At 39.7% G+C, this 27,740-nt stretch overlaps 2 protein-coding genes across 3 annotated transcripts in view; both read right to left on the bottom strand.

Moving 5' to 3' along the window:
- Nucleotides 1–21,950, bottom strand: part of UBN2 (ubinuclein 2) — a 43,683-nt gene extending 21,733 nt beyond the window's left edge. The window contains exons 1-6 of one of the 2 annotated variants that reach the window (XM_066183561.1): nucleotides 21,373–21,950; nucleotides 17,192–17,284; nucleotides 11,938–12,039; nucleotides 3,106–3,243; nucleotides 1,805–1,917; nucleotides 278–776 (exon numbers count right to left, since the gene is read on the bottom strand). In XM_066183561.1, the coding sequence (XP_066039658.1) occupies nucleotides 278–776; nucleotides 1,805–1,917; nucleotides 3,106–3,243; nucleotides 11,938–12,039; nucleotides 17,192–17,284; nucleotides 21,373–21,792 (1,365 nt within the window). In that variant the 5' untranslated portion in view covers nucleotides 21,793–21,950. The remainder of the gene's footprint in view (nucleotides 1–277; nucleotides 777–1,804; nucleotides 1,918–3,105; nucleotides 3,244–11,937; nucleotides 12,040–17,191; nucleotides 17,285–21,372) is intronic. The other variant, XM_066183559.1, reaches the window with a different exon arrangement.
- A 5,405-nt stretch (nucleotides 21,951–27,355) lies between these two features.
- Nucleotides 27,356–27,740, bottom strand: part of IFT56 (intraflagellar transport 56) — a 55,678-nt gene continuing 55,293 nt past the window's right edge. Inside the window, exon 19 of the mRNA XM_066183556.1 lies at nucleotides 27,356–27,588. The gene's annotated coding sequence lies outside the window, so the exon portion shown is untranslated. The remainder of the gene's footprint in view (nucleotides 27,589–27,740) is intronic.

Below are 27,740 nucleotides of genomic sequence, written 5' to 3'. Positions count from 1 at the left end.
AAAACCCATAAATAAATGAACATTACAAGTTATTATACACAGATTTAGAAAACCCTGTTTCCACTGCAAAACAAGCACTGCTTGAATAATTGACTTGCATCATCTCTGCCCGTTTTCATCTGAGTACAAACACAGCCATTAAGATTGCCATTAACATCAAGTCTTCATTTCTAAAGTTTCAGTCAGCAATTCAAGGATGACACTCAAGGTCCTAATTGTTCGTCCTGGTTCTTTCAGATTCTTGAATGCAATCTGCTAGCAGTGAATTCATACTTACTGTTCGAAGGTCTCCAATGCGCTTTTCCAGTAGCATAGGCAGACCTTCTGGGAGGGCAGGCACCTGCTTGGGTGTCATGACCTGAGAGGTGTAGGTTGCCTGTGTGACATTTCCATTCTCTCCTGACAGCTCAGAGACCGGGCTGCCATCAGAAGTACCATCAAGCAACTTGTCAAAGTCAATGTCTCCCAGCATCTCCAGGGCACTTTCAGTTTCTTGCAGGAGCTCAGGTTCATTTGTGCTACCAAAAATGGAGAGGACAGGATCATTGATCCTAAGATTCAAGTCAGAGATATCATTTCCTGCACTGAGAGAGGAGGAAGGAATTTTACTAGGGGCAGAGGATGCAACAGTCACTGGAGGTTTTGGACTAGGCTCCTTCTTCCTCATGGCTTCCTTCTCCTTTTGAAATTTACGGATCATGGCAGCCAAAGAGAGCGAGTCTTTATACAATTTCTTTTTTTTCTTCTCAGACTTGTGTGAATTTAAGGCCATTACTCTGTAGAGGAAAGAAATCTTTCATCAGCATGTGACTTTCGAGGCCTTAGTAACCTTTAACAACAAAACTCAAAGTTTAGTACAATTAAAAAATTATCAGGAAGAAGAAGCAGGTACTTCCTGCTTCCATCTTCAGACCATTTTATCAACTACCATAAACCTTAGGTGGTCATGTGATTACATGTTCCCCAACTGATTTGTTACATTTTATACACATTAAGACAAAGTATTATATTTTGACTTCTCAATTTAATTATGGAGAAGTTGGCACAAGTGTTCAAACTCACGGCAGATTTACGATACTAAAATACTTAAACTTGCCTCTCAAGACTGCTGAATGGTGGCAGGTTGCATGTACAGCACGTATGTTAAAAAAAATTCTTTTCATTGCTAAGAATTTTTAAATGCATGCTCAAAATCTATCTTCTACTTAAACTGAGAATTTTCCACCAGTTTGTCACCTTGATAAAAATGAGGTCAATATATTTTCAGAATTCAGTGTGAATATTCACAGTAAGACAGCTTCCATCCACTGAACAATGGTTTTCCAGAAGCCAATTAAAAAATCCCACCACATTAATCCTTCTATGCTAGGCTCAGAACTCAGGAAAGCACAAAGTGAGTAAGAAATACGTAGAAGAACAAACTGTATTTACAGCTTTACAGACAAGAAAAAGAGATAGGAAGAAAATTATTTTTCATTAGAAGATGTAATTCCTAGAGCTAGTTTAGATGTTGGGTAGGACAATGATGCTTTATTCTATTCAAAAGACTCAAAATTAATTTTGTGATTTGCCTTTCTTTATTATTATTATTACGCCTTGTTTAAAGTTTCAGGGGACAAAAATTTAGCCCATAGGACTGAATTATACAAAAACCCCTCACAGATTCTGAAACAAAATCTGTAAGCTATTAATTACAGTTTAAAAGTACAATATTCAAAAGAGCTGTAATCCTGCTATGGCATACAATCTTGAAGCCAAACTTCAAATATAATTTAGGGGTTCCTATAAAGAAAAAGAAACGTACCCCAACTGCTTAGGAACTTTCATTTTCCGAGGCTTTGTCTCCTTTTCTGTCCCTTCATCTTTTCGCTTGCGTTTCTTCATTCCCCGATCTTCACTTTCTTTTAACTTTGCTATCTAAAAAAGAGATCATATAAAGGACAATGATTCTCCCACCCTAAAGGACTTCTACAGCAAGAAATATTCTGTTTTCTTTACATTTCCAATTCAGAGCCAGGAAAAACACCTCAATCAATGTGTGTAAAGGTAAATGGTATGATGGATTCTTAGCAGCAATTGCAGTTACTAACAAGGGTTAATAATTTTTAAACAGTTAGGAAATTTAGAGTTTTCAGTAAGAGAAATACTCTAAGGTACATGCAGACTGCTGCCCAGCCAGTATGGCCAATTGCTACTTTGGAAGATGGAATTCTCCCACCTTCTTCTGCTACCACAGTTTCATTGCTGACTATGAAGTTGCACAGTATGGAACATCTCTGCTGGTCAATATAGACCACCTGCCTCCCCCTCCCTTGTCGATCCATAGATTACCTGAGGGTGCAGGGCAGGGAAAAAGAAAGCCTTCAGACTGTGCAAGCATTAGCCAGCAACAGGCAAAATTCTGGTGTACTTACCAACACCGTTTTAGTCACAAATCAAAACCATAGCATCATACAGGCTGCTAGAAAGAAAGTTAACTGCATCCCAGTCAGAGCCAATACAGGAACTTTAAAATTAAGAGTTACAGAGTAGGAAAGGACACTAGGAAGCACTAAGTTCTGAGCAATGGCATGCAACTTGTGAATGTCATATTGCAATTACGTTTGCATTGACTAACTCAAAGTTTATGTAACAGCATGCTGTTTAGAAAGATTGCATATATAATCTTAATATAGATACTCTTATCAACTGAGTTTATTTTAACAGGTATTCTGGTTTAAGTGTCATTCTCGATATTACGAACAATTTCAAATCATGCAAACTTTGTGCAAAACCATTAAGAGCGGTATTGATGAATTTAAGGTCTCATCTATAATAAAATTCTTACAAAATTACAGAATCATCTGTCAGTTCAAGATGGGTGGACAAAACTTGTTAGGCTGCCTAAACAGATGCCTAGTCTTACAAGACTGGACAGTCTGTGGACATCCTGAGTTAGTTACTGAATGCTAGTACCTGAACCAGAAAACAGAAAATGCAATAAAACAGCACCATGCATCATTCTGCGTTTGCACTCTTCTTCTGAGCCATTCTAAGTGTATCAAGTATTTCCAATGTCCACCTAGCTTCTATTTCTGTATAAAAACCTTAATTAAAATCACTCACTTTAGGTGGCCTATGTTTTTTGTCTTCTGCAAAGTCTTCATCCTCCGATTCAGATGCCTGGCGAAACTGCAGTGTACCAGTGTTGATATAAAACCCTCCATATTTGGTTGTCAGGGATGCAGGAACCAATTCATCATACTACGCAGGAAAAGGAAGATGAACTTATCAGCATTTCTTAATAAACTAACCATGTAGTTCATTCACCAGTCCCTATACTTAAGAATATATATACAGCAGTTCACAGCACATCTTGCTAGAACAGAAACAGGATAGCAGTTCTATAGAAAATTTCCTGGCTGAGGCAGAGAAACATTAACATCACAGAGTACCCTTTCAACTTTCAAAACAATGTCCCTTTTTCTGTACAAAAACTCAGGATTACAGCATTAAACTACTGCTCTCTGAAAGTAACTCACCACAGTGCCCTGCTCAAAACCTTACTTCTTTTAAAAATTTCTCTGAAATTTTCTTTTTTAAAAACGCTGTCCCAGACATGACAAACTTAACCACAGTATCTGTTACCTTACTTCCAATTTTAGGTATTTAATGCAACATTGCCTCTTAAATATCACAATGCCAGGATGTTTTTCATTTGAAGGCAAGCATTCTCACTCTGTTTAGACAATTTTAAAACCACAAAATGTTTCAAACTCTATCAACAGTTTATTTTGAAAAGTACTTAGTATTTATGAAGATATTTCCAAGTCAGATTTATAAAGCTGAATCTCAAAAATATTGAAATCCAAAGACATAGAAAAAGCAGTCAATAATCAGGATAGTGGATGACAATACTAATTCTATGATTACATGCAACCAATAACCTCCATGCCTTTTAAAATATACTGAAGATATAATGGTTTAAGAACTGAAAAGTCTAGGCTACCAAAGACTTTTAGACAGGAAGACGAGTTATCCAGAAAAGTAAAACAGTAAATGTATACTTCAACAAGGAAGCCAGAAAAAGAGCCTGAACTGGAGGCCAACCCAGAGATTTAATCTGAGTAAGTAGTTAGAAACTTCCCTGACTCATCACCTTTTATCTTCCTGGAACAGAGAACTTAACAAGCAGTACAGAAAGACAAAATGGGAAATGTAAAGTGGTGACAGGATTTATAAAGTACCCTAAGATGATACAAAAAGCTAGCACAAGAAAGTGAGAGAATCTATTAATTGAACAAAATAGAAGTGAAGTGGGTTAATAGTGGACTTGTCATTCATCTTAAAAGACCAGGAGGACCACACAAAGTAAACTTCAAAGTAGAGGCTATGTAAGAACTTCAGAGAAAACTCATGCTTTCTCCACAGCACTCAGAACCAGCTCCATTAGGTACAATGAAAATGAAAGAAAAGAAATTATTATCCACGGTGCTTAACAGACAGAGCAGACACTTCCCCCATTTGAGCTGACAGGGTGTGAACTGGATTGGCAAGGCTGGGACAGTAAAGGATCAAAACTGAAGAATACAGTAGTAGCCAAGTTAGAAAGAAAAAACACACAGTCAAAGCTCAGACCATTGTCATTCAAAGCAAAAGCCAACACAGTAAAGACTGAGATGTGGAGCAGTACAGGAAGGCCTGGGTAACACACAAGTAAGGATTAAAGACAGCCCACAAATGAGGAATCATGAATCACAGCAAATTATCTGAATGACCAACATGCTGCGTGGCACAGATCCACTGGAACCAGGCAACATGAAAGGCGGAATTCATTCAATATACAGAGTGGATGTATTCCATAATACTTAACAGGCAACTAAGACCAGCAAGATGTGGATGTATACACTAAGCAGTTGAGGTTTCAACAGCTTCCGTTGAGGACTATGAACCTATTCAGACTGTCAAAGACCTTTCTGACAATCAGTTCCTCTTAACACTTGAGTAAGGCTACTTTTCTTTACCCAAATGTGTTTATACCCTGAGCTTACTGAACAAGGTGTAACTTTTAGCTCCATGTTGTATTTTAGACATAGGGGCCTGCATACCACAGTGTACCTAGCACACCCCCCTTTGAGCTAAGCTTACTATTTTCTAGTGCCCTAACTGAACAGAAAACGAGTATGTTTGCATAAGGTATTAGCAACAGAGATTAAGCTTCATTTTGAAGTGCTTCCAGAACTCTCAGTTAAAGGGAACATGGCTCTTGCAAATTCCAGATCTTCTTATGAATTGTTTTCAAGACCTTTGCTTTAAACTAGTTTTTTCTGTGTATAAAATCACACAATTTATCTTATGAACAAAAATAAGTTTAAAGCCCTTTACAGTGTTCTGCTCTTCCTTACACATTCCAACAGCGAGAATCAAAAAATCCCAGACCTGCCAAGAGACAGGGTTTGACTGACTCCTGTGAACACAGGTTTGTCCTACGACTGATTATGGAAGCATTCTGCAGATAACAAAATAAGACTGATAGACTGTCTGAGCATCTAAAAGCAGGTTCATATGTAAATTATTTTAAGCCACTGACTTTTAGTGCCATTAATCTAATTAAATGTTTTGGTATGAAAGAATTTAGTTTTCTAAAAAATAACTGGTTCCAGCTTCATCACTACACCAAGAACAGTGAATTTTTATGGATTAAACCAATTTAGTTTTGAAATTCAGACCCACAGCAGTATCTTCTATTAGTATTGTGTACTCTTGTGTCCAGGTATTTTGATCATAATCCTCAGATATTCTACTGTGATCCTTCTCCTCCCCTCCGGACAACAACCTCCAAAAGCACACATGTGAAAAAGTTTTTAAACACTTCTGTACTAAGTCCTTGAAATGAGACTTGGTGCAAATATGTCCAAATGTTTTAACAAATGTAGCTTGCTATAATTGGTTGTGAAACAGAAAATACTTAGCTAAAAGATAAGCAGGGACAATTTTTGTACCTTGTTTAGTTTATTTTTTGAGGTAGCTCGAACCAGTTTGGGGTGGAGGGAACTGTTTAGTTTTGACCATCAGTAGCCCACTGAATGAAGGCCAAATTACTGGAATTATGTTAAACACAGTTCCTTCAGTGAATGGACTAAATATGCACAGAGTTCACGACACAGGTCAAGATACTTCAAACACATATAGTTGATTGATCTCTATGCTTCTTCAAGAGGCAAAGAAACTGAAATGCACTCTTAGGCTTTGCCATCCTTTAAGGCTAAGTTTCCAAACAAAAACACAAATACCTTTCCAAAACTACAGTATAATAGAACCCACAAGGAAATCTTGAACAAGGTTAAGGGGAAACAACGCATTGCTTTGCTAATACCAAGGAGACATCAAAAAGCAAGCACAAAATGCCTTCTTGTGATAAAGAAGGTTACTCTTCCAAAATGTGCAGGCAAGTTGGTGGGTTGGTTTGCTTTTCTTTTAACCCTGGGGAAAAGGACATCCAGCAGAGCACAAAAGAAAAAAGCATAAGAGATTATAAAAGATACAATACTTGGCCCAGGGTAGTCTTATAGGAGAATCCTAGTTTAGCAATCCAGGATATCAATCTGTCAGCCAACCACAGCACCTTGGAGAAGTACCAATACACATTTATTCTCTTGTTTTGTTCCCATCTTGACCAACACCTTTTATACCTTTCCACCAGTTAGGCTATTAGCTTAAGTGACCTTCATTGCAAAGACATTACATTTTTATCACCTTGAAAATATTTCAGCAGAGGCTATAAAATGTATGACCAGTCACACGACCATTTTTATCTGTACAACTCAATTCTTTCAGAGCTTGAGCTCTGACCTGACCCACAATGAAAATCTAGTTCAGTGTTAAATAATTATGTAATGTATTACTCAATCTCTTCAGGTTTAATGTTACAGAATTACTAGAAGATTCTGCAGAAAAAAAAGTTGTACTTTCCTTTTGCTCTCATTTAACATGAAGAGCAGACTTTCCACATCATGACACTTAAAACAAATGCTCTGATCACAGACCCGTTATTTTGGCATGTTATAAACCTCCCTTTGTATTACGTTTGTAATCATATTGTTTGTGTATTTTTTGGGAAGCACTTAGGTTCACTATACTGCTTAAACAAATTCATCTAGTCAAAGAACAGCTGATCCTAGGCCATGACCTACCCCTCTAGTAGCTCAGATTACTTTGAAAAGTGATTTTGTGCTCTTCAAAAAATTAAATCTAGCAAAATACAGAATGTTGCCACACCCATTATTATTTCCTTCTCCTACAAATTTAAAGAGTGATACTACACAGGCCAGATACAAGTCTCAGGTGTTTTAAAAAACCTATGCAAGTGCTGAATTTTCAGTTTATTCAGTTTATTCATATTCTTTCCTAAAAAAGGGTATACCTTTTTTGCAGAAGGAGCACAAAAACATTACTATTGCTTTAACAAACATCAGATGTGCTCTGCAAATTCAACCAGCTTTGCCCCCCAGCCATTTTGGTTTCTGTATGTGCTTAGTTCTTGCATCTGTATCTATTTGTTTGATACTCCACTTTATACCTTGATGTATCTTGGGGTGAGGATGACAAAAAGCGAAGAATCTCTGAATTGAAACTTGCCCTCATACTCACTCAAATGCATAGGACATGTCAGATGCCAGCCAGCAGGCATCCCCTGAAGACACGCAGGAAGCGCGCATGACACGTTATTAAAGGCGACACTGTGCACTTGGCTAAGTGAGCACTATTCCCCAAACACACAACTTCCAAGCCGGGGCAAAGTGACAATGAACAAGGAAGACAGCAATAATATAAACACAACAATTCAGAGCCAATGAAACAGTTGGCAAGTGAGCCTCTTGAAAACAGAAGCTTTAAGGCACCCTCAGGTATTCAGCACGGATGAGGTTTGTGACTGAGGCCTACAAAGGCAGCCTTTTCCAGATGAAAAATGCTAGAGTGCACAATTTCTCTCAATACACCATGAAAGTATGTTTAATAATGGACCCTATGGAGTGTTTTTCTGTAAATGTCTCTAACATTTGCAGGTTGATAGCTTGGTTGTTAGGTTTTTTTAAGAGACAGTGATCTTTTTAAAACAACAACGCTGCTTTTCATAGTTAGTATAAAAGAAACTCAGAGCAGGAAGAATGAGAGGACAGTATCAAGTTGGCCTGAAACTACCTCTGGCCCAGAACCTCACAAAAATGGCAAAAATTTCCATTAACACACTGAGCTGCCATTCCCTGAAGAGATACTATTCTTGCTGGGAAAAGAAAGTTTCTCAGATCAAGAGTCTTGTCCAAGCTAACTTTACTGATAACCCACCAGCTTCAGATCTTAGGGGCAAGCCAGGGTAGGAGAGAAGAGGATATTAAATCTATTATACCTTTTTAAGTCCGGAGATTACAAGATGAAGACAAATTTATCCTGGAAACATGTGGAAACTGTGTATCATGACAAAATTTTTGCAGAGACCAAGCCCTTAAATTATGGAAAGTATTCCAGGGAACCAAGACAGGAAAAGAGCAAAGCTTTTAACAATGTATCCAGAATTACTAAAACCAACAGAATCTTTGAAAGGTTTTCCTTTAAGATGGTCTGAGCCCTTTAGGCAAGATGTAGCTAAAGAAAACTAAGTTCTTCCTTTTAGCTAAAGTACCTGTTTTGGAGAAACTTTCCATTTATGAGAAACCATTGATATCCTGGTTTTCTCTAGTGACCAGCACAGGAATTTTTTTCATCAGTGTTTAGAAGGCTACTATGGAACCATGAATATAACAGACTAGGTCAAATATTTACACAGGGGCCTGGGTGTCTGAAGAACTGAACTGCCTGCTTCCCACTGCTCTTGGCATTCACATTTAACTTCAATTCCTGCCAGTATGGCTACCTGGTATCACTGCTTCAAAAGACACTGCTTACAGATTTGTAGGTCAACAGTTCTTTTTCTACATTCATCTACTTGGAATGGGGGAAGTCTTTGGTTTGGATATCCAAGCCTTATTACCTTCAAGTAAGAGAAAACAGCACACATTTTCATTAACACCAAGTATTGCTTGAAATTCCCTCTTCTGTACTGCATAGCAGAAAGCTCAGAGAGCAGTGCTCCCTTGCAGTCTCTACCTATATAAAGCTTACATTGCCAGGAAGGTATTCAACCAACCAAAAAATCAGAGGTCATTACAAGAGGAAGTAATCAGCCTGATCTGGCTAGACACGCATGTGTGTGCAGGAAAAATAGAGTGGGTGAAAAATTCTACAGGAACTCCACAAAGAAAGTAGTTCTGGGCAGCTTACACTACAGCAAAACCAATTTTCAACATCAAAGCACTGGGAACACTGGGGAGGGGCAGAGCTCTCTTTGCAGGTTTGTGGACACTTTGTACAGGTCCATTAAGATAAGCAAAGATTAGGCAAGGACTTGCCATCAGGCTAACCCCTATAGAGCAGTTAGAATAGTAAGCTGGTTTTGATTTACCTTTTTACTGGAATTACCACAATCCACTGACTACAGTCAAAATGCTCAACCCAAGAACAGCTGCTCACATAGACTTCCTGCTTGCCTGCAAATGCATTTACCTCAAAATCTGTTTTTAAAACTAATGTAACTCTAAAGCAATAGAATAAATCTGTTTCAGTGTCAAAGAGCTCAGTATTTCTTTCACAACTGTGACAAGAAAAAGGACTAAAATTCTGAGGAAGCTTTCAATTTTTTTTTCCTGGGATAGAGACAAGCTAATCCTGGACCAATTAAAGAGGCACTCATATTCACTCTTCAAGTCTTTGTGCCCAGGATATAATATTTTTTTATGTGTAAGAAAGTGTGTCTTCTAAGAAGAAGTCCAGGGCCTGGCTCTGACACATCTCAGAGAACACAGCAATTTCATAGCTGGTGACACAGAAGATGAGCAAGCCAGACATGTAGATTTTCTTTCTAAACATTTTTCGTGTATCCAAGACAGAATGATGGAATTAGAGGTTTTGTTGAACTTCAACACCTACATTACAGGACCCTTAAGCTCTGCAACAGCAACATGGACTGCAGCTGGCACACTCATTTTTTTTTCTTCTTTTCTATAGATAAATGGGGATAAAAGTGAAACAAAGATGGTCTCTCACTAGTCCGTATTTATAACGCAGACACAAGGCATAATGATTTGACAAGAGCAATCTTTAGAGAACACACCATTTCTCCCCAATAGCTTCCACAATTAGCACATGATGCAACCATCTGATCCTCTAACAACTGCCTTTTGTACAATTTGCAAGGACTCTGGCAAGAGACAGAAGTAAATGCTCCTGCAAATCTACCAGACTGGCTGATGGCAGCACCACCAGTGCTTGGAAGGAGGCACATTATGCTAACTATTAATACACAAGACTCGTACTTTGACAGAGACCCGTGCTACGAGTACTGCCAGTGTTCCAAATCTGCTATCAGCTCTGTGATAGGTCACAGTAAATCCAGGAAAACCTAGCTAGAACTTGGGTTGGGCATCATGAAATTTTAAAAGCGAAGATGATGAACTTAAGCAACAGTGAGAAACTAGATAAACCTATAGGCTCAAGTGGTTTTTCAGCAGAAACGAAGCAGGTCTGTTCCTACCAAGGAAAAGACATATGAAGGCTTAGACCCCAATATTGTTCCAGCAGCACAAACAGAATTTATGGGATAATGATAGAACAGTTTAATATTGGCAGGTTCACATTTCTAGACAAAGAAAAATGACAAACTAATATATGTTACAATAAACACCTTACAACAAACTCTCTCTTCACACAACTTCAGACCTACTTCAAAAACTACCAATGCACACAGATAAGCTCAGCCTGCTATGCACTGTGGTTGATTGCTCAGCTTCTGCTGAAAAAGGTATCAGCTCTGCAGACACTTTCTGTACGCCTCACACAGGCCATACAATCACTTGTTGCAACATCTACATACTAGAAACTTCACAGCTCAGTTTACAGCTCTTTACTGTAAAGTTTTAGAATTGAAATGAAGGCTTGACATAATGTATGCTAAGCAATGCATTTATGTGCCTTTCTTATTGTTTTCTCGCAACTCCTTTTCATAATCTTTCCTCTCCCATTCAGAATTCTAGCCTCTTCCCCGTTACAGCAGATCACTACTGCTTTGTCCAGTGTCACTCAGCACTGGAGGAAACTGAAGGCTGGCAAATGACAGCTCTTATTCTTGGTTTGTTTTTTTTTTTTTTTTTTTTTACTTGACTAAACTGTACACATATTCCTTTCTAATATTCAATAAGGAAGAATTAAAGGAGGTTTCTGAGCTTTTAGATCATCCACTCTTTTCCAAGCTTTTTTCTCATTTTCATGATTTCATATATCACCTCTAACATGTCTTCAAATGCCCTCTTATAAACCTTCTGATATTCCTGACGGTACCTGCACCAAACTAATACCTTTTTCTTTTACCTCAAGACATGTTTTCATTTCTGAAAAATATTCAAAGTAAACAGTAATATCCTGCTGTTTAACCTGTTTTGTCTCAAATTTTTCAGGCATATTCAATGTTTAGAATAATCATCCTATTTTTACTGATTTTTAAGAGGAAAATAGCTTCCTGATCTAATGCAGTAAATCTAATGCCAGTAGCCCACTAATAATCCAAAGAGCTAGTACAAGAAACTAAACAGATCCAGTGTCATTTCAGTAAATGAGAAGCACAAATAGAAATATTTTAATTTCTAAAGCTGGAAAATTATTTGATCTAGGAATGGCTTTCTTAATTCTTTGGTATATAATATCCTGAATAAATTACAAATACATTCACTGATCTCCCAAAGTAGTATTGCTCTTTGCATTCACATCAGTTATAGACAAGTACAAAGTATTTTCCCTTACCTCTCTTCTGTGTTGAAAAGATAAAGCACTGTCTCATGATTTCTTGCTGCTGTGAGGGGGCTTACTTACCGCTTCAGAATTATCAATGAAAGGATCCGTCTCATCGTAACCATAACCGATATCAATTAGATCCTGCAGGCGATCTTTCCGATGTTTGTGGGGCTTTCCACCCTGAAGACAAATCAAGTGTTACATCACTTAGGAAACATGGAAGCAATGTACTGAAGCCTACACAGCATAAGGCATTGGAGGAATAGTCATTCAAGTAGTTTTGCTTTCTTGAATGCGTCCTTGAAGATGGTCTAGATGACTAAAGAAAACTTCCACACATGGATGCATTCTGGCAAACATGCCTCACCAGAATTATCCCTGAAAGGCAGTCACTAGCTACCTTTTTCTGGAAGACCAGGATCTTCCTCACATTTCCTATTTAGAGATGTTTCCCTGTCCTATGGTTTTAAAGTATAATGATTGGACTGCTAATGATAGAAGGGCTGGGATAATTTAGAAAGTGTTAAGTTTTTCATTACGTTACAGTGTCATTACAAGGGAAAATAATGATTGCCTAGAGTTCATTAAAGTGTTTCCCTACACAAGATGGATTAATTCTCTATAGCATCTAAGAAGTTAAAACATAAAATGTTACTTGATTATTAAAGCCAGAAGCTGCATTGCAAACTATATATGGGCTCACTTACCTCTAGGAGACAGTAAAATTAATTTTAATCTGCAAGTATTCTTTTCACATGGAAATTTCATTGTTAAGTCAAGTAAAGACTTACAGCCAGCTCAAATATTCAGGAAATCTAAACTTAAAGTTACACAAAAATCTTCTTAGGATCTAAGGCCTAGTTCTCTAGCTCACATATATTGTCAAAATCATCAATAAAAGTCTTAAAAGATAAAATTCTCAAAAAAGCACTGCCCTCATTAAAATGGTAACTTCCATGAATTCAAGACTTGCTCCTAAAACTTCTCTGCCTGCAGTCTACAGCTCTGAGCATTCTTAGAGCAAGTAAGTCTTTCTAGCTGAGACATCCAAATACCAGAGTCCACTAGTTACTATGAGAATGCAGACATTGTTCAAAGGTGGTTTCACCCTTGCTCTTTTATGAGAGGTGTAAGCATCTCAACACCTCCATTTTAACAACATTTTGAGAACATGCAAGTTTGTAACAAAGTAAAGCATGTGCTCTTGCAAGCAAACAGGAATCTCTCACACATGCTTAAATAAACAAATGCAATAGTCCTAGGAGAAAAAACCGCAAAAGTGAGTTATGCTTTTTAATTCATATTTCCAAGCAACATTCCAAGCTAAGTATTCCTATCAGTGGTATCATCTCCTACAATCACTCATCTGGAAAAGCATCTGAATGACTGCACATTTCCAAAACACTGTACTGTAAAAAAGTTTGCATAAGACGGATGGGAGAAGAAAAAGTAGGTTAGAAAAAGGCAGCCCTTAACAATTCTGATTAAACTCCAGTGCAAAAGTTTATATAATTCATGATTCTGGCTTAGGTGCCAGCAGGCACTTCAGGGAAGTTTTACTACTGCAGCTTTCCTCCAAGCTCTTTGTCCCAGAACATAAGTAGACACAATACTAGAGCAAGTTGTGTCTAGCTCCTGAAGTGGCGAATACCACTCATGCAAGTATTCAAAAAAGCCAAAGATGACTTTAAGATATCAACTGTGTCACGTAACTCTGCATTTAAACAACCTTTGCCCAACAGGACTAGAAGGTAGGTGGCAAACACAATGCCAATACCTGAAGAATCTTGAAGAGCACAATCCATAAACCAGTAAACCTGGTCTTTATGGTGGATAAGTTAATAAGAGCTATTAACAACAACCAGCAGGCACAAGAATATACAGAGCAGGAAGAAATGTTGGTAGAAAAAAGTATTTCAAATGCTTTAAAAATGGTCCAAACATCTTCAAAGACAAGAAACTGTCATGAGATAAGGAAGGTCTACTTAAATTGATGTCTGATCTGCAGCTAGGAAAGAAAAGGTATCTCATTTTGGCAAAGAGCGATCAGCAAAATTATTACGGAATATGCATTCTTTCACCTTTAGAAGCACCAGAGCAGGTAAAGAGTTGGGGAAGCACAGGGGTCTAAGATGACAATTTACTGAAGAAAGCAAAGGAAAAAGAAAACAACTGAAGAACCACTGAAAGACCTTACAGTTGCTCTGAATTTAGTATGATAAATAGGCAGCTGAATTCTGCATCAATAAAGCAAGGTAATCCACACAAAGTAAGTACAACCTAAACAAAAAAAAAAAAAATCCCAAACAGCACGCTTCAAATTTGTTATGTTGCTCAGGAACCCCTGGAGGTGTTATGCACACTTGAGACATTTGTTTAATCAAGAATGGTCAAAAAAATATGAGTTGGAACTTATTACAAAAAAAAAAAAGGAACAGAGAACCAAACCAGAAGTCATCATTATAACACTGACAAATCAGTGCATCATACCATTAATATTCTTTCATTAAAAAGAAAATTAGAATAAAAAAAGAGAATGGTAAGCCAACAAGGACTTTTAAAGGTAAAAAACACCACTTCCATGCAACAACAGTTAAGACACTACAGCTGGAGAACAAAACAGCTGGATTTCGATGATAACATCAAAAGCACATGCAATGTGCAGAACAGAAGTATCTCTGTTTCTTACAATAGAGAAACTATTCTTATAACACAGCACTACATGAACTCATCAGGTTTAAACACTGTGTTTTTATATGACGGTCATCACAATACTCCTGTGCTGTGGAACACAAATCCAGTAATGATCTGGTAGATTTCTGGCAAAAAGCTATAAAAAGATTAAACAGGTAACCTTTGGCTTTGAGAGAAATTAAGACACAACACAGACTGCCAGACAGGCACAGTGAAGTAATATCAGTGAACACCTGTTCTATTATACTTTCAAGTAGGAGATTCCATTAGTGTCAGAGACTATGCTACCATCCATTAGATGGACCTTTGTTTTGATCCAAGAAAAATTCTTACAAATCTACAATATTGTCCAAGGCTCAGTATCACATGTTCACAATAGTGTTTGATTTCATCTAGAGAACAAGAGCAATCAAAACAATGAAAATGGGAACCCTTCAGAGCAGTTTTTTAATGCTGATATTTAGTATGTGCAGCAGTTGCAGGAGAGTTCTGAATAATAAAAGAAATGGTATGCCAAGCATTTTGTTTTACAAAAATGCACTTATTCATAGGCTTTTCTCAGTATCTGCAAAATATATCAGAGTGTACTGATTTGGTTATGAGTACAGGAATTTATCTGAAAAGAAATAAAAAGTCTTCAAGGCAGACTCTTCTTCATGCATCAAATTTTCCAGAAGTACTGCCACACGTTATGATTAAAAACAATGTTTGACTCCATTTTAAACAGGTATCTTAGATAAGTAGTACCTAATTAAAGGAGGATACAGTACTTCCTGCAAATCTGAAAAGAAAACCCTTTATTTTTTTCTCATGCAACTACTGATGACATTCACAGTAAAGCACTGCTACAGAGTGTTACAATGCAACTCCAGCTTGGAAGAATATCCTGCAGCTGGTCACTCACTTGAGGAGAATGGGTATCGACTACATGGGATCTCTCCTCCAATGGAAGCTACGCAGTGAATGCCTCCCCACAAGAGAAAGAAGATGGCTGGATGTTGTCAGAACATGAGCAAACTGTACTGGGTCAGTGTACAGAGATGCCATTCCTCTGAGCAGGGATGGAAGTAGAGACTGATGGCTCTTACATTGGAAGAGAAAGGACAGGGAGTTTCTAGCACAAGGAATCTTAATCCTTCATCACCCTTAATGCTTAGCAGCTCTAACCTAGTAAGTGGTTCTTTATATAGAAGACATTCCCTTCCACAGGGTTGGAAGGGACAAAAGGCAAGAAGGAATCAGAAGTGCAAGTAGTAATGAAGATGCAAGTGCACCACAAATTTAAACTATTGAAAATTGTAATTTTTTGTTACCTACTGCTTTCTAATGGTTAAAAGCATCTACTTGCCCCTTTCTGTGACTACTGAACATCAAACTCTGTTTTTCTTAAGTCTAATAACATGTTTTGCCCATAAATGTACATATTCAGCTTTGATGGATGCATAAACATATATGCAAAATTACATTGCTTCCACTACCACTCCCTCCTATATATATTGCTTTACATACTTACATTGACTTTCATCAACTGCAGTTAAGCAACTTATTTCAGACATTACAAAATCCTTAACTTTAATAGTGGAAATGAGTTTTCTAAAAAAGTATGATTGAAACATTTTTCTCTCACATTCAAAAAATTATTTATCATTCAAATTAAAAGCAAACAGCATCTTGGAACAGCCTTCTCAATTCATATTGGATTCTTTCAACCTGTCCAAAAGATGAGAGTGATTCTTCTCAGTTTAAGAGTTCTTTATACTTCACAGCCTTAAAATAATAATTACTTCGACAGAATGTATAGACTATGCACTTAGAAAAATCTGCCTTTGCCAGGAAAATAAAAATCCAAATAAGTGAGACAAAAAAGGTTTTAGTATGTATATTAATAGCAAAAGATACAAATGATTGCTCTTGTTTCCCTTCTTTATTATTGAGGTGTTCTATTAGTAATCCAGAATATCAACATGCCTCAGCATGATGATGAGCTCTGGCTGCCAGCTCAGACTTAATCACCCAACCCTACCCATATGAATTCTTAAAGACCTGCTTGGGTGTGGTTTTTGCCAATTTTTTTTCTGATTTCTACCTTCATTTACTAGTGAAAGGCTCTTTATGCTGCTATCTAGTGTTGTTCCAGTCACTCACACTACACTTACAGAAGCCAGTAGAGTATCTTGAAGCAGCTGGCAGCTACAAGACATTACTCGAGCAATGATTTACTATTTAACAACTTCCTATGGAAACATTCCAAACTAGTCAGGAATTCATCAAGATTCATCAGTATTTAGCCCAAAGAGAAGAGCTGTTCAATAGTGCACAACAGCATTACATAAAAAAATCTTTCCTCCAGCACAGTGTAGAGCAAGAATATTGACCTACATCTATTACCAAGTTGTATTTATATAGGAAGCTTTTCCAAGAATAGCTTCACAAGCTATAACATCTATTTAGCAGACTTGTCTGATAAGCTTGTGGCAACTACAAGTTACTTAAATGAAATACAGTGAGACAGTCATCCCTGAAATGTACAGAAGTCATTTGACACTACATTAGCAAACTTATTCGAAAAAAAAAGCCTCAACATTATCTGTTATCACTATTAAATATTTGTATTTTTTAACAAAGTGCAGTAACTCACGTATTTTGCCTCAAACTTCTTGGCAAGCATTTCTACTTCATGTCGCTCACGTTGTTCATCATTAAATGGATCCTCTAAATGAACTGATTTCTTCTGAAAAACGCAAAAGTTACACATTAATTCCATAAGAAACACCAAGTGCATCTCAAAACCCATTAAATGTCAAAAACCAATACTCTGATGACTAAGCAGTCATAATTTATACCTAATCTCTAAAAATTACTTTGATCATTGAACTATCATACAGCTACTTTTTCTTCTGATAACAACAAAACCAGAAGAATTAAGAGAAATACACAGATTTGTATTTTCCCAAGCATTCTACTACAACCTCAATTAAAAGTGTAAGCATAAGAAAGAATTATGGCCATTTGAGGTGAGAAAAAACTCTCTCTAACCACAGCTCCTTTTCACCTCTGCCTCCACTGGTTCCTCTAACAGGTGCTATGATCCTTCTAGATACAACAGACAGGATGTACGTGGTGTGCTAACCAGGAGGCAAGCAGCCAGAAGACTAAAAACCTCAGTAAATTATAACCATAATGAACCTAAGTCTTTTATCTAAAGAAAAAAATTACAGTGCAAGAGTTCATTACAGTAATCATAACTATGTTAGCCACAAAAGAGATTTAATATTCCATCTATACATACAAGGAGGGAGCAGTGCCTTATTTTTTTGGTGTTTTTTAGAAAAGAGGTTTTCACTGGGAAAATGTCAATTAACAGGATATACATAGGCCTTTTGTTTTTTGTTTTTTTTTTTTTTAATAAGTGATGGCAGAAAAACAGAGCGGCCCTCCTTCAAACTTCACATAAATACAGGAATTGCTGGAAGGGGGAAGGTACCAGGATGCTAAAACATGGTGGAATGGAATTCCATTTTGCTGAACTTTATGCATGGCAACTAATTTTACTGCACATGGACTACTCACCAATGAATAAATGAAGATTTATGAAGAACAAAAAAACCCTAAGTTCAGAAAAGCAAGATCCTTCCTCCACAGTATGAAAAGCCAGTATACTGACTAAATGGTGACCAAATCAGCTCATTAGCATCAAGACTAATGTAATGAGAAAGGTAAGCTAAGCAAAACTGCAAACACCACATAATTATAATGCATTTTCCAGACTGAGTATCTAAAGAAAAAATGAATACGGGCTCTAGTTACTCCTAAAACATAAATTAAAGCCACTTATTTCCTGCAGGCATAATTAAATATAAAATACTGCTCAATTCATGAAACACCATTTTCTCTACTTTTAGCTGGGAAAAGGTATTCCTCATCTTCTGCTAGGCATATGGGACTTTTTTCTAACTGTGAAAGGAGACAAGGTTGAGCCTAAACATCAAGTCAAATTTAGTACTTATGTGTTAACTTTCCTCTCTCCATCAAACACTCAAACCTGCAGCTGACTATCAATTTGATTAGTTAAGCACTACTAAAACTGAAATTTGCTTGAATTTGAGGTTTTCACTGTTTTGATGGATGGCACTCAAACTAAGACATTACTACTTCAGTACCTTTAGAGCCTGTTTGACAGAAGCCAGCTTGAGCTTCTGGCTCATCCACTTCGACTTGGATTTTATGCGCCAAGCCTCAGTTACCCCAAAGATAAAATGGGAGTGCACTTTCGCTTCAACCAGCATTTAAGAGGCAAATAAACCCTTCAACCACACAAAATTATTACTCACATTCAAAACTTTACATAATTCCTCTCAAAAGATGAACTCTACAAACAGCCCTATCAAAAGGTGCTTTCTTTATCAAGGCAAAAAAAGGACAAGGACAGCGTAAGTTTTTAAAATAAACACTTCCACTAGCTTCTAATTCAGCATAGGAACATAAATTTGGAGTAAAAAAAAGACAGAAGTTGCACTGCCAAATCCGTTTTGGGATTCTCTATCATTTCATTATTATATAACTATTATTACCATGGCCTATTAAAGCCATATTTAAAATTATGCCTGTGCGTCAGTCCTTGCCTTTCTTTGGAGAACTTTTCTTGGTTGCTACAGTTCCAAGAATACTACAAGATAGAAAGACAAGCTCCTGACTTTGTAAGGTTAAATTTTAATGGGAAATGTTATAAAAAAGTTGAGCAACTTCTTATAAGGGAGGAGTCAACAATAGCTTCCAGAAAACCAAATCAATCTTCACCCTACAAAAAATTTGCACAGCAACAATGAAGGATCTAAACTGTTAATTTTAAATTGAAACATTACTAAAACAACAAATTTTGAAATCTAAAACTACTTAAAACCACAACATTAACTGCCAATTAGTTACTACCTACTCTGAAAAAGCAAATCTCAAGATTTTAAAACTTCCCGAATATTACAGTAGCTTTTCTAGTTTCTACCACATAACAAGCAAGAAATTAAACTGACAGGCCAAGTATAGACCAGGTTTTAAACATGAGTAAAAGTCCAGAATCACTTTAAAAGGATCCTAATTTATGACACTGTTTTACATAGTAAATCAGCAGATTGTTCCACAACCCACTAACAGAGGGGCCATTATGATCCATTCATTTTAATTTGGACTCTACAGAGCTGAAAAACATACAAAGTTTCTTATAAAGCATTCCTATCACTGTCTCTACCTTAGAAAACAGTTTCTGATCCCAGTTGTACCAAAATCCCCTAAATCAATGCTCTTCCACCCCCGGAAGACAAGGAATTTGCATCAGAACTACTACTACAGCCCTTTTACCCCGAATAGGCGATTAAGATACTGGCAACCTTCAGAATAAAAGGCAGTTACGGAACTGGGAACTGCCAAAGGGAAAAGTCAGCCTTCAAGTACTGAACCACTTCTAAACACTAACACAATTTTCACCTTCACAGGACTGCTCAGAAAGATTGCACTTCAGAGAGCAGCATGATTATGCCACACTAATTCTGAGGAGTCATAACTGGCACTGTTTGCCCACAACAACTGAAGAACAGGATGAACAGAAAGAACCTTTTAACTTGCATTACAAGATCTGAGGGATTAAAATCAGTCACTGATTTTTCTGTCTTCCACATTTGAACACAATCCAGTGTGTATATCCCTCCTACAGCAGAAGAAGTGAGCAGCCCACTAAGCATAGTTACAGCACCATCATCGGCTAGAAACACTTTGGTTTATAAGAAAAGTTTCAACCATATTCAAGTTTGTGCTGGATGTAAAAATCCCATGGCAGTATCAGTACTGATATTTGATACCATAACCTTTCTCGTAACAGTTACTTACTTGCCCTCTGCCTTTTCCAGTAAGAGACAAGCTTTCTCTAAAACTGTGTACTGCATTAAAGAGAAGCAAAAATGATTTAGATCAAGTACAACCTCAGTGGTATCCTCAACTAGGAATGAGCAGCTCAGAAGTGTAACCAGCTTAAGGACATGTGTCCCTATTTCCTACTTGGAACAGCGGGCCCTGTTGATTGGCTAATGCTTGCTTTCTGAAGTTGTCTACAGGAGCTTTGTCCTTAAAAAACAAAGTAGTTCAAATATCAAACACTTTCTGCTTGGGAGGAACAAGCAAAGGAAGAACACTTTTTCTTTTTTCTTGATTTAAGTTCTCAACACTTACAGGCGGTGGTTACTGGTTCAACATTAACTCTCATTTATCCCTGTCCCCTCCAAGACTACAAAAACTTTTCTCCAAGTCTGCTAATTATCACTTCATTGCTTCTGGAGACTTATAGCAGAGCCGGGCTTTATTTACCTGCACATAGCCTTGGGACAACCCGGAATACAGACCGGCTTGGTCAGAGTTTCGTCCAGCTGCCGGTGAAGAGCTCCCAGGAAGGGAGGATGCAACACCTCTCCGGGCAGGGAACGGGAGCGGCAGGGAGGTGAGCCAGGGTAACCGGGACACAAGACAGTGGCGCTCTCCTCCGCCTCAGCCCGCAGCAAAGGCCAGGAACCCTAGGCCAGTCCACAAGTGGGAAGCCTCCCCTTCCTCCCACAGGCGCAGCCTCAGCACCAGGAGGAGCCCGCAGCGACGGCGAGGCTGCCGGACTTCCCTCCAGGACACCGCCCCTCCCGCCGTAGCGGGACCACCCCCGAGCAGCAAGGGGTACCCGATAACACTACCGGCAAGGCCGGGGCCGCCGGCAACCGAGAGGAGGAAGCGCGGCGGGGCCCGTGCCGGCGGGAGGGGAGGGAAGAAGGGGAAGGGGAGGTCCCTTACCCGCGAGTCCCCGCACAGCAGCAGCTCCGGGTAGCTGAACTCCACGCAACCCTCCTCGGTGGGGTCCTTCAGCACCACCTCCAGGCGGACCGTCTGGCGGAGCGGGAGCGCCTCCCGCGGCGGCGGCGGCTCCTGCCGCCCGCTCTGGCGCGGCGGTGGCGGCAGCGGCGGCGGCTCGGGCCGGGGGGGCTCCCGCTGCGGCGGCTGCTCGGGCCGGCCGGGGTCGCGGGGCGGCTCCGGGCGGGCAGCGCTGTCGCTGGGCGGCTCGTGCGGCGGCGGCTCCGGCGGTGGCGCCTCACGGCCCGCCGGAGGTGGCTCCGGGTCGCGGCCCGTCGGCTCTCGCTCCAGCGCCGGGCTCTCGCCCTCGCGGCGCCGCACGGGTGACAGGCTAATGAACGGCACCCGGCGCGGCTCCGCCATCCTCCTCCGCCGCCGCCCCCCCCCCCGCCCGCCGTCCGCCGGCCCCCGCTTCACACGTTCGGTGACACCGCTCTTCCGCGCTCCCTCCCACCGGCCCCGGCTCCTCCCTCTCCCTCCTCCCCGCTCCGCCGCCCGGTCGGAGGTACCCCTACGTTCTCCTCGCCGCCCCCGCCATCTTGGCGCCCCCCCACATAAATAGAGCAGCCCCGCAGCCCGCGCAGGCGCAGCCGGGCCCCGTCGCCGCTGTTATTGCTCAGCTTCCCCCGGACGTCAGCGCGGCCGCCGTCGCCCACACGCAGCGGGCGCCGGGCCCGCCCCCGGTTGCCGGGGCGATGCGCACGCCGGGCCCGCCGCCGTCTGCGGCCGCGGGGGCTGTGCAGCGCTCGTCCCCCCGGCGCAGCGCGGGGAGGCTGCGGGGGCTGCGGGCCTGCTGAGGGGAAGGTCCGCTGAGGTCCCTAGAAGTCGGCGGCTGCGGGTCAGTCACCAGAGAAAAGCCACCCGTGCGGGGAAAGCGGCCGTTCCCAGGCTGAACGTGTGTCGGTGGCACCAGCCCACGCTGAGTGGAACAGAAGGGGACATCGGGGTTTGACAGAATGGTGCCGTATGGCGGGGTTGGTCACAGCTTTTTCCTACAGAAGAGCAGTCGCTGCCCGCGGTGCCGGTCTGCCCTCGGCGGCGGGGAGCTTGTTCAGCGGCCATGCCTGGTCTGTAGGGCACCAGCTCTGGCTGCAGGGAGCAGTTGTGGCTGGCTGGGAAAGAGAGAGGGGACAACGCAAGGAAGGCAGGGTTTGAGCAACAGCGAGACTTCCCTCATGAGCAGGAGCTGCCTGCAAATACTGCAAGTGTTTCAGTCTGTCACCACCTACTTTGACAGACTGATGGCTGGTATTTCCAGATGGAGGTATGCCACCAAGGCAATGTGAAGTTTCAGCAAGCTTATGAACATCATGAGCATTTTATCCTCTAGCTTCATTGGAGCAGAGAAAAAGACATAACCATTTTGGGGGCATTTTTTTAGTCTCAGAAATACTAGGTAGGAGTGGGTCTTCTCTTTTTAAAAAACGTACTCATGCAAAGCACGCAATTTACATCTGTCTATTATTTTGCATAATGATAATACACTATTCTGTGCATTACATTACTCCACTTTTCAAACTACATCCATCACTGTGCTTGATGTTTTCCTGTCATTGCATAGGAAATCTTTTGACTTGACTTTTTAATTTCATCTAGACTCCAGAGAAGATCTGTGACCCTAGAAAAATGTTACTGAAAGTTATAACATCACTAATAGGGAATGGAGGGCATTCCAGAATACTGCTTGCAGCAGCAAGTCACTGGAATGACTAACCCGATCTTAGAAATGTAAACTTTCCTTTTGAAGCTTGAAACTTTGTTGAGCTTTATAGTCTAAGGGACTTGTTCTACGTTAAAGCCTTGCATGTTGTGGTGCGCCTAGCAAGCTTAGTAGAGGTGGATGTATTCCTCAAATATGTTTCGACTTCCGGCATCATAATAAAGTAATTTGGTATTTGCATTTGTTCTCTGTTGAGAATTTCATACAGCTATCAGCTGATGCGCAGAAGAGGACATGTATTCCTGGATTCAAACTGAGTGAGCATCCCTAAGCTCCAGACCTGTGGACCCTACCAGGAAGATTCTGATTCTCATCAAAGTTTCTGTGTCATCTATGCCATTAAATCCTATGATGGTAAAAAGGGGCCTTTCCTCAGAAAAAGAGCAGTTTATTGCACATCAAACAGAAATCTTACGTGGAAGTCACAGGCTCCTCTGCACCTCTGCTCATCCTTGTTTTCAATTACCAGATGGAAGACTAGACCTTGAAATAAGTATAAGAAGTATACAACAGGTAGTTTGTTCACAGATAATACTTGGATATATCCATGGAAAGTGATGAAGATAAACTGTGTATTTTAAATATGTAACGTAAAACTCCATTCTGTCTTTTAGTCTCCTAACTAAGATATAAGGGACTATATTCAGAAGTAATCAACATAGGGCACATACTCCACAAGAAAATTAGTTTTACAAGTATCTGAATCCAGTGCTTCCTATTGTCTTGTAGTATAGATACACCTGGAATCACATTTTGGTCAGATTTTTAACATACCTTTTAAGTTGGAAAAAAAAAAAAGTAAGCTGGAAAGGAACAATCATCATCCAACCCATGGTAGGGTTACAGAGAAAACCAGAAGTAGTTCCTGGGAATAGTTTCAGGTGGCCATTTGTTCTGTGATTGCAGACCTTTATACTAAAAGCAGCCTTTCACATCTACAGTTACTATGAAATAGTAATTCATATGCCCCCTCTTAATTTCTCCTAGGAGTTTAATTAGGCAAATAAACCCTCGTATTTCTATATTATCTAACCTCTAAGCACCTTGGCATGCACATCATATTTTTATAAGGCTGAGTGCTTGTTTATGCAACTAGACAATAATTCTGGATCTTTGCATTTAAAGTGAAGTCACCAAAGACAGTTTGCTCTGGATCTGAGTATCTGAACTAAATCAGAAAGAAGCCCGGCAGCAGATCCAAGCATAGTAGTTACTGGAATATGTTAATGTTACATTTGGTTTAAGATCCTAGAACCATTTGGAAAAGAAAACAACCGAATTCACTAGATTGTAAGCTCTCAAAGAATTTGGTTTTGAATACACCAGAAGAGTTCCAGGCTTGTGCCATTTTAAACACTTCAACAGGAATTAGATTTGCAATTTATCCATACTTTTTATTCTGTTTTGCTATCTGTTTTGTTCTTTGTCATTAAGCTCCATCTCAGGTATTGTCTGTACATAGTATAACGTGCTGCCCTTGTCAGTGTAACACAAAATTTAAAAAGTAATTAGAGATATCCTCCAGTTACTTTGCTTTCTCTCAGGATATGGCCATGCTAAAATAGTCCAACATCAAATACAGATTCCTTCCCTTTGTATGTTATCTGAAGGACACAGAGAGGCACATTAAGAGTTTTAAAAAAATTTAACAACTGCACAAAGAGAGTAATTTTGAGGTGATATTGAAACTGCTTTTTATTTCACTAGTGAAAGCCAGTTTGAGTAGATCAGACAAAGTGGATGCTTGGAACTACAGATGCTACAGCCAATCAGTGAGTGGCAGTTTGTTGACCTGACTTAGTTTCAAATACAGAAAACAGCAGAGACAGACCAGCAAACTGCGGAGGCCTCTACTTTGGTGCAGGTGGGATTCTCCTGCTCTGCTTTGGTCTGGCTTCTCTGTCTGTAGCACTCTCATGCTCTTGGGCTGTTGGTGTTGGTTGGGGTAGAGTCAGAGCTGTGCCCTGTTTTATTACAGACCAGTGGTCACTGCTCTCCTGGCTGGACACCCCACAGCAGCAGGCCCAGGGTCCCACCAGAAAGCAGAGCTGTCCTTCTCATCAGTTATATCTGTCTCCAAGGAGCTTGTTTTCAGTTTCAAAGATTATTACTTTACTTCCATGAGCTATGAGCCTCTTGTCCTTGGATTGGAATGCAGGAGAAAACGTGTTCTGCTTAATAATATCCATTGTTATGTATATTGTATAATACTACTACATAATAAATTTAGCTGGCGTGGAATGGCAATTTGTTCTTTCCTTAAGGTGAGCACTGGGATCTACATTAGAGGTAGCAGCTGTAGTGGCAGCCAGCTCATACCAGTGGCAGTCACATCTGCACTGCTCAGAGGTCTCCAAGATGCTTCTATCAGTTTTAGGCTTGGTTGTTTTTTGTTTTGTTGTGGGTTTTGTGTGTGTCAGTTTGGGTTGGTTTTTTGTGGGTTTTTTTTTTTGTTTGTTTTTGGTTGGGGTTTTTTTTTTTTTGGTGAGAATATCCTCATTTACCATCAGCTGCTTCCTCACTATATCCTTGGTTTCTTATGGTCCAACTATGCATCTTGTTGATCCTTGTGGTCCTTTCACTGGAACTTCTGCCAGAGCCGCTGTAGCTTCCATTTCTGTGTCAGGATATGATACAGCTGCAGGTAGGTTGGTGTTTATGTAGCTTTTACTAGAACTGCTGCTGCATCACAAGAATCCACTGCACCAACAACATGGCTAGCATTGCTAGTTTTGTTTAATGAGGATTTCTGAATTCGAGTGTGCTTTTTTATTTTTTTTAACTTTTCTTTCTTCTTACAGCTTTACTAACTTGCTCCCTCCCAGATCCAGAATCAAGAAATAAACCACCCGCTTTCTTTCCAAAATGAAACACCAATGCCTTTCATACCATTTAGAAAACTGATTTATCTGCAGGACCTCTCCCCCTCATATTTTTACTATTGTTGTTCTTTTAACTAAAAATACTGTTTCCTGAAGAATATACCTCTAGCTTTCTTTCCTCAGGCACATGTATTTAAGAGCTGTTATCAGCAGCTCTGCCACTACCTTAAGAAGTCTGAAGTACAATTTTCAGTGAAGTGAACTGTTTGGAAGGACTGTCGGCAGGTAGAGAAATGCCACATTCACTCTTGGAAGGCTGTGTGCATTAGCTTCAGGTAATTAGGATCTCCTTTGACAGGGCAGTAATACCCATTTGTCACAATTTCAAGGCAGAGGAACTGTGATAATGAACTTTATCCCAGACGTTTGTATTTGCTCCCTGTGAATTACTCAAGCCTCACTTACTGGAGAATTTGAGCCCAAGACACATTTAACTCCTCTCCAGAGCTTTAAGAAATGCTTTGAACAAATCTGACCAAAAGTGCAAGGTTTCAACGGCAAAAGGAAGTTTTAAAAACAGCAACAAATTTTCACAAAAAGTAGTTACTGTTCCTGTAACTGGAAGCACTTTTTACCCCGAGTAGTGGATTTAGGTGCATCTTTTGCTCACTTGCTGACATGAGGAATAGTCTTCCAACACCATGCTTTGTGCCAGAACAACATAAATGGCATGACTGTGTATCTAGGAGATAGCTGATGAAAACAAAATGTTGGCTTTTATCTCATGTAAGTCAGAAATCAGGGCAAGTCTTCATGTGAAAGAAGAGATTTACAGGAAGGGATGTGTTATGGTAGTGTGAGTTCCTTAACCAAAGGTGAGGATGTTAGGGTATCTACCATCCATGCTGATCAGAAGAATTTTCTCAATGAGAAATTTAAAGCTTATCCAACTTCCGTATGACTGGTGATTTTTATGCCCTTCAGAACACTGTAAGATTCTTTAACCTAATACATAGGATAAGACTGTTGACTTAGAGGAACCTCAGAGAAAATTCAAAGCCTCAAGAGCTCCATTTAGATGGAGTTGCAAGTTAGGAAGAAAAAGCAGAGAGAGAAAAATGAAAGAAGAATTGCATCCTTGCCAAGGAAGAGCAGGCTGCTTCGAGAAGCTGCTGTGGGAACATCTTTTGAGCCTGGAGAGAAGATGAAATATTAAGATACTAAATATCATCTCTCAAGTAGGTGCATTTACCAAGCAGAACAGGAGTCATTTGTTCCTTTGGGTAAGAGTAGCAAAATCAATTGTAACTAACAAGAACACATTTCTAGTTACATCTTATTTTTTACCTAATTTTTAATAATTGTCTCTGCTTCTGGTGTCAAGATTTCTTGCTGGAGTAAGCATGCAAATTTTGTCTTTAAGCTTTCCTAGTGTTAAGGGTGAACTCAGTAGGGTTTGACAAATAAGCAGTAAACTTCTACAGTAGCAATGATTCCAGGTGGTGTGTGAACTCTGTCTTAAATGACATAAATTTCGGGATGTCAGCACCTGAGATGTTTTCTCCACCAAGCAGTGAATCCCTAGGAAATTCCTCTTTGCAGGTTTACTCTACTTTTCTAAGAAGGAAGAAAAAACAGAGGGGAAACAAATTAGTTACCTTCTAATTGATTACAAGAAAATGAAAGCCACTGAATTACCAAAATAACAAGCAATAGGACAAGATAAAGTAGACCTCAAGTTGCACCAAAGGGGGTTTCAATTTGGTATT

Source organism: Chamaea fasciata, unplaced genomic scaffold (assembly GCF_029207755.1).
Source record: "Chamaea fasciata isolate MVZ Bird 193981 ecotype frontalis unplaced genomic scaffold, bChaFas1.0.hap1 SCAF_5, whole genome shotgun sequence".
In the NCBI taxonomy this organism is placed as follows: Eukaryota; Metazoa; Chordata; class Aves; order Passeriformes; family Sylviidae; genus Chamaea; species Chamaea fasciata.
The sequence above is the reverse complement of the archived record's forward strand: the minus strand, read 5'-3'. Positions and strand labels throughout refer to the sequence as shown.